At 38.6% G+C, this 7,925-nt stretch overlaps 1 protein-coding gene across 1 annotated transcript; it reads left to right on the top strand.

Moving 5' to 3' along the window:
- Nucleotides 1-669: 669 nt before the first annotated feature.
- selplg (selectin P ligand) lies at nt 670-7,416 on the top strand. Its single transcript, XM_002932059.5, has 3 exons — nt 670-773; nt 1,003-1,130; nt 5,139-7,416. The coding sequence occupies exon 3, from the start codon at nt 5,144-5,146 to the stop codon at nt 6,194-6,196; it is 1,053 nt and encodes a 350-aa protein (XP_002932105.2). The 5' UTR covers nt 670-773; nt 1,003-1,130; nt 5,139-5,143; the 3' UTR covers nt 6,197-7,416.
- Nucleotides 7,417-7,925: the final 509 nt, after the last annotated feature.

The raw sequence follows: 7,925 nt of genomic DNA, 5'->3' as shown, positions 1-7,925 counted from the left end.
TCTAGTCATTTCTAGCCTTGAAGCACAGGGTATTTAGGGGCAATGACTGAAGTACAGGCACAGTGGGGGTCATTCATATAAACTGGGCAAATTTGCACTTAGGTAGTTACCCATGGCAACCAATCAGATGTTTCATTTTATTGTTCTTCTTGCAAAAAAAAACTAATCACTGATTGGTTGCTATGGGTTACTTCCCAGGTGCAAATTTGCCCGGTGCTTATAAATGTCTCCAACTAGTATGTTTAAGCTGAGACAGTGAACTGGTAAATATGTGGTTACTGTGATTTACTGGACCTGACAACATTTTAATTATATTTCCTCACTATTTTCCTTCACTCTTTAAAAAGAAAAAAAACCCAAAAACATGTGATAAGTTAGTAGTGGCGGTGGCCCTTGATAAGGAGCTACTTTTTAGCACGTTCATATGTCATATATATATATATTTCTATCCTATCAGGCAGGGCTAAGCAGGATTGTTATATGAAATAAGGTTGTTTTTTGCTTTGCAAAAAAAACGAAAGGGATGGATAATGGAACAACGTTAAAATCAATTAAATAGCAATACATTTTTTGAACCATTTCTAAAGTTTTATTTCCCCACGTAAGAGCATAAGGATGGTTTCAGTGCTAATCACTCACCAGCTGCCCAACAAACTGAAGCTTTTGAGCATGTGCAGTCATGTCTGCATGCTTGGCTCCCAGCAAGCCACATAGGGTCTGCCTCTGGAATGACCATTTCCCTACCGTAGGACTTAGTGGAATAGTTCTGCCTGGTATTACTCCCTCTTGTCCATGAGTCCACACTGTTTCTTTTATTCCCTTCACCCTTCTCCTTCCATCTCTTATTTGCTCTTTCCCTCCCTTGTCATTGTTTATCAGCCGTTCGCTTTTAACACACTCACATCTCTTCTGCTTCCCCGCCTCTCTAGAAACCACAGCCTAGGGCAGTATCCTTCCTTATTTATTAAACTTTCCACACCCTCCTCTATATTTCCTGTGCAGGTATACTGTGTATACAACTCTGAAGCTCTGGCATGTCCCAGTGCAGGGAAGGACTCCATCAACCTGAGCACTTTGGATGCTGATCTGAACATCGAGAACCTATTTTGCTGTATTCAAAGATTTGCAGGGTAAGTGAGAGTGGATGTTATAAACAATGGTGATCACAATAGGATAATATCAAGTTATGTACATAAATGGCAGAATGTTACATAGTTACATAGTTACATAGTTACATAGTTACATAGGGTTGAAAAAAGACCTGTGTCCATCAAGTTCAACCCATCCAAGTAAACCCAGCACACCTAACCCACACCTACCAATCTATACTCACATACATAAACTATAAATACAACCACTAGTACTAACTGTAGATATTAGTATCACAATAGCCTTGGATATTCTGATTGATCAAGAACTCATCCAGGCCCCTCTTAAAGGCATTAACAGAATCTGCCATTACCACATCACTAGGAAGGGCATTCCATAACCTCACTGCCCTCACCGTGAAAAACCACCTACGCTGCTTCAAATGGAAGCTCCGTTCCTCTAATCTAAAGGGGTGACCTCTGGTGCGTTGATTGTTTTTATGGGAAAAAAGAACATCCCCCAACTGCCTATAATCCCCTCTAATGTACTTGTACAGAGTAATCATGTCCCCTCGCAAGCGCCTCTTTTCCAGAGAAAACAACCCCAACCTCGACAGTCTAACCTCATAGTTTAAATCTTCCATCCCCTTAACCAGTTTAGTTGCACGTCTCTGCACTCTCTCCAGCTCATTAATATCCTTCTTAAGGACTGGAGCCCAAAACTGCACTGCATACTCAAGGTGAGGCCTTACCAGGGACCTATAAAGGGGCAAAATTATGTTCTCATCCCTTGAGTCAATGCCCTTTTTTATACAAGACAGCACTTTATTTGCTTTATGGTGGGAAACATGCTAAATTTGCTATTTAGTATTAGAGAAACACTTTTTTTGTAACATTTGCTAAATAAATAGGTAGGCAGACAGATAAAAAGATATTCTTTAGGCATCTATCTTTCCATAAACAAAGTATTACTTTGTTCAACTGAAGCATCGTGAGAGCCAGTTGAACTACAAGAAAGCCTGAATTAGGCATTCTTTTAGAGCTCCTAAACAGTTAAATGAATGTTAATCTCTGCAACTGCCAGTACAGTCAAGTGATCCCATGCTCACTACGACTGCACAGAATGTTCTAGTTAGTGTTGCAACTTCTGCTATTGTACCTAAGGGGCAAGTAGTACTCCCCGTATGTTGGCACAGCAATACCAAGGAGAAGTTGGCTTATGGCTTAAATACAAAAGAAATTTTTCTCAGACGCCTGAGGATCACTAATCATGCTGTACAAAATGGTTGTAGTCACACATGTCTTTGGAAATCTTCTTCTAAGCTACACAGGAGATCTGCCATCCAAGCTGACATGACTTTTGGAAGCGGAGGCAGCAGGAAGCTTTTTTAGACTCCTCAATATACAATGGATGTTGCAAGTCCACATATAAAAACAAGGCAGCATCTGATTTTATTTTACACTATGAAGTATCAAATTGTAGTATATCTGACAAGCTGTGCCAGGAGATTGCATCACAAGATATCATGGGATTGTGAAATCTATGATTTTATTCACATATATTATTAAAAGGGTGGTTCGCCGTTAAGTATGTTATAAAATACCAGATTCCTAGCAAATTTGCTATTGGTTATCACTATTTATATTTTTTTAAATATGTTTTTGAATTATTTGCCTTTATCTTCTGAGTCTTTCCTGCTTTCAAATGGGGGCCACTGACCCCAGCAGCCAAAAACTATTGCTCTCTTAGGCAACAATTTTATTGTTATTTTTATTTTTTATTATTTATCTTCCTATGTGGCTCCTCTCCTATTCACAATATCATTTTTCTTTCAAACCACTGCCTGGTTGCTATGGTAAATAAGGCCCTAACAACCAGATAGTTGCTGAAATACTAGACTGAAAAGCTGCAAAAAAGCTAAAAAACTGAACTGAAAAACCATGAAAAAATGAAGACCAATTGTGAATAGCAATGTCTACATCATACAAAAATGTATTTAATGGTGAACCCCCCTCTTTAAGTTACAAAAAAGTAATAGCTATGGGGAACATTGAAGACAAACCCATAAAAGATGTGTGTTAGAAATGATGTGTTGCACTGTAAATGTAAGTTGTTTATATAAATACAGACACATGCAAATCTACATGCAAAACATTTTGTAACACTGAGAGTACAGGGCTAGCGTTTGGGGTGAGTGACCCAGTGTTGGACTGGTCCCTTACCACCTCCCTACATCTTTATTGGGCTTTTGTCTCAAACAAGATGATAATTTTGTATTCAGCTTTTCTCTGAACCAAAAAATTGCAACAAAGGAGATACGAAACTTAACGTTCTAAAGATTTGTGCAGAGATTTCATAAGCATTTAGAAATGTTTGAAAGCATGCAAGACTTCCTGAACGTGAGATCTGACTTTACTGCAAGGGGTTTCACAATGACAATATGTTCCACATAGCTCATTTCGGAAATATCCCTTTTAATCCAGTGTAATCAGTTATACATTAGGTAGATTGTCGCCAACTGCTAGATATTTACCTGGAGACAAGTCAAAAGAACAGACCATTTCTCTGAAAATGTTTGATTAGATCACAAGCCTTGGTTTTTCATGGTAATTTGATTATCTAACAGACACATTCACTTAAATAGAACTGTGCATTGTCAGTTTAATGTAACTAAGTTAATTTGCTCATGATAGCACCACAAAGTCCTAACAATGCAGTGACTGATATACACTGGGTTTGGCACACCCGCCTTAATGGTTTGTCTGCTTACAGCTCCCCAAAAATACAGCAGCCCCATAATTTATGGGGGAATAATGTTAGTATTGGCAGAATGTTCAAGGTTGACAAGAATATAAGCCGTATGTAACATCCTGTTTCAGTATTTCTAAAGACCATTCAGTTTGATAAAGATGTTTACTTGGTTAAAGTTTCTTACCACAACAGCATCATACCTTTTTTGTTATGTAGGCCTGTGCAATATCACCTCTATCACATATGAGGATTGCTGTATTGCTCAGATGTAGTCAATGCACACTTGCTATACATCCCATTGGTATCTGTGCAGTTGTGTAGTGTTCGACTCAACCAGGCCCAGACTGGCAATCTGTGGTTCTGGCAAATGCAGAGGGGCTGCTGTAAATTGCCATAGACAGTCACTATTTATTGGGCTGGTTAGGGGACAGGGCCTTTTATAAATCCTGGTCCAGACTTGATCTTAACAAGTGTTGCAACAGTAGAGACAGCAGTTCCATCTGCTTATGGGGGTACTGTAGTGTAGAAAAAACATTATTAAAGGACTGATTAAATCACAATTTCAATAAATGTATTTATGTGTATATATATATATATATATATATATACATATATATATATATATATATAGAGAGAGAGAGAGAGAGAGAGAGAGAGAGAGAGAGAGAGAGAGAGAGAGAGAGAGAGAGAGAGCCCATAAACACATCTGAACTGTTTACTAAACAGCCTTTATCCTATTTAATTCTATAACATGGCTGAAAATATAAGATAATGGCTTAGTTAATTACAGTATTCCAAAGAAGAGCTCAGGATTCAGTTTCTTTGACAAATGCTGCAAAAGTGCTGTAGTCTTTGCTTATCAAAGCACCATTCTGCTCTATCCACTTTGTCTTTATTTCATGCTCTTCTACCCCTTCCTTTCCTCACCTGGTTTCCATTGTGTTCCATTGCTTTGTTTTCTATTGCTGTGTTCTTTTCTTTCCTTTATTTTGCTCTCTTGAGTTCATTCATTTATAGCCACAAAGCCCATCCATCATATGGAGAAAGCTGCTACATTGCCTTCCAATCGCATGATATACATTAGATAGAGCAACAGTGCAACCTGCAGCAGATGTTCCTGAACCAGAGCTTTCCTAGATTTTCTTGAAATTATGACTGAATACCTGATACAGTAATGTTTTCATCTGAACACCGCTGATCTACAGTATCAAAGGTCACTATTTTTATGTGAAAATGTGCAAAAAATGAATTTATATACAACAGCCTTATTTAAGTGTTTCTTGGTTTTGATGTTACAGGTAAGATGCTTTTCCCATGGGCCACCATCTTGAAATTGAGCATTGTTGTTCCTCTTTCTATTGCCTATAAACTTCCAGCTCAGAACAATGGACATTTGGCTTTGCTAAATGATGAAATCTTGCAAGACCCGTCAAAGGGGGCACATGAGGGCAAAATGGAACTGCAATATTCTAGCTTATTACGTAAGAAAAGGGAAGATGCTAATAAATCTGCAGATGCTGTGCAGGAGGACAACAGCACACTGATTTCAAATACATCTGATGCTATTATTGCAACCAGCAAAACAATGTCACTATTAGAGAAATCCACTGAAGCACCCATATCTGTGACCCACTCAGAATCAAGTCTAGATGAAAGTGAAACTAATAGCATTTCACCTGACCAAGAATCAACTCCAACACCGCTCATTCACCAGTCTACAGATTCTCTGGATCATATTTCATTCCTCAGTTCCACAGCCTCTCCAGATGTAACTTCTGGCACCAATAAAGGATTTGAGGAAACTACTATCTCTGATCACACAGAAACTATTCAAACGATTTATTCGACTAACCAATCAGAGAGCGCAACAGGTCATGTGAATGAATATAAAACATTTAGTCCCCCTTCACAGTTTTCTACAAAATCACCCTCTGAATCTATAGTGACATCAACAAATCATCCCAGGGAACCCAATAACACCACCAAACAGAAACCAGATGATTCCACTTCATCTTCTAAAACAATGGTTGTAACATTCATAACAACATTTGCAGAGCAGTCCCCTCCTGTACATTCCCTCATGAGGCAATGCATGTTGGCTATCTTGATTTTAGCTGTCCTATGCACAATCTTTCTCATTTCTACTATTGCGCTTGCTGCTAAGCTTTCCAGAGTTAAGAGCCGCTACAAGATGCGGCAGTCACACTTCACAGAGATGACCTGCATCACCTCTCTCCTTCCGGAAAGTGACCAACAAAGTAAAGTGAAGCCAAAGAAGATGAAAACATTTGCTGCCAGTGTAGAGGAGAGTGATGGAGATAATACAACTCTCAACAGCTTCCTGCCTGATCACTAGAACAATCTGCTATTAAGACTTTACTGAGGTCCAAGTTAATGAAGCAAGTCACCAAGTCCTAATTATAAATTTCCCTTGTTCTTTTGTCTTGCAGATTGTCTAAGTGTGACCTTATTCCTCCGTATTATTGTCAAATGTCAATGCAGGACATTTGGAAAGCATAGACACTCTTCTTGGAACAGTTAATACGCACTAAAGTGGTACTACTGCCACCTGTAATGAGAGATGGGAGGCGGAATAGTTGGGGTCTTCAATACATGAATCTGTCTGACTGTGAGTGTGTGTGTGCGTGTGCAGAAAAAGGGCCTGTTTTTGAAAGCAGTGCATAAACAGTTCATTTCAAATATTGGCATTTTTCTATAGTACAAATGAAAGATATGCAATAAGTTTACCCCACCTTAAACAACAGGAAGAAAGAAGGGCTCATTTATAACCACAGCTGCAGCAGAGGTTGTGTACATATGGATGTAGTTTGTGCAGGGAACAGCACCATTCATTAATGGGTCCAAAGCCACTCATTGCACTTCTGCATATTTGTGCTTGGCGCTGCTCAGTCCTTCCTGCCTTCCATTTTAAATCAGGAGCTGCTGCACCTATTGACGGAAGGAAACCCTGGAGCTACCACCACCTCCTGACCATTGCATCAAAAGCGAAAAGCACATTTTGACGCAAGTACCTTTAATGAAAGTGGTTTTAGGTGCAACTGACTGGGGAGAAAAGCACATGTTGCCCATTGCGCTTGTGGATGTATATGAGCCCTAGAGTGTATAAATGTGGGCTTAAAGCTTTAAGTTTAAAGGAGTAAAGGAAGGAAAAACAGCACAAGACTTTATAGTGTGAAACTGCAAATCAGTAACTAAGACTTTTTAGCAGACAAAATCAGAGATGAGTCAGGGAGTGAAAGGAAGCAAGAGAGAGAGGGGCTGATCAGAGCACAAGATAAAGGGAGTGGTAATGGTGTAGGGGAGCATGTTTGTGGGAACCAGGCCCCAGGGTCGAGATGTTTTGATACTTCAGTTTGCACTGTAAGGAAATGTTTGCAGTTTCACATTGCTCCACCCATCTGATAATACTTTTCACTGATAACTGGAGAATACACATTTAGATCTGGAGCATACACTTGAAAAAATGTTTGGTTTTTTACTTTTTTTTAATATGTGTTAAATATTCTGTGTAAATTAGTTTATACTTCTGTCTTAATAAAAAAGGATTAAATATGAGCAAAAATGTATTTCATTCATATGCAAGAAACAGAATATCACTACCATGCATTTAAGAGTTAATATATCCATAGGGTTAATATAATACCAGGTGCAAAGTTTGCTTGTGTTCTAGTCACCTATAGCAACCAGTTAGCAGTCTGCTGTTTGTAAGCAAATGTCTGACTACTATGGGTTAGTAGACACGGTGCACACTTTGCACCTGTTATTATAGTGCACCTAATAAACAAATAAAAGTTTAGGGGGTAAAATAATGTAATAAGAGATAAGGTCTAGTAACACATAACAACCAATCATAAATCACATAGCATTTATAAATTGCCTGTTTGAAAGCAAACATTTGATTAATTGCTTTGGATTACTAAACCAGGTGCAAACACCTCAAAATATAAGGAATATCTAGTGTACTTTGTCTTGCTGTTTTGACCGTCCTCCAGCAGTAAATTGCAAGCTGTTTACAATGGCAAAATCTACCCCAGTGAATATTGTAAGTGTTTAATATGACCACC

Source organism: Xenopus tropicalis, chromosome 1 (assembly GCF_000004195.4).
Source record: "Xenopus tropicalis strain Nigerian chromosome 1, UCB_Xtro_10.0, whole genome shotgun sequence".
Lineage (NCBI taxonomy): Eukaryota > Metazoa > Chordata > Amphibia > Anura > Pipidae > Xenopus > Xenopus tropicalis.
This window is presented reverse-complemented; position numbering and strand designations above follow the sequence as displayed.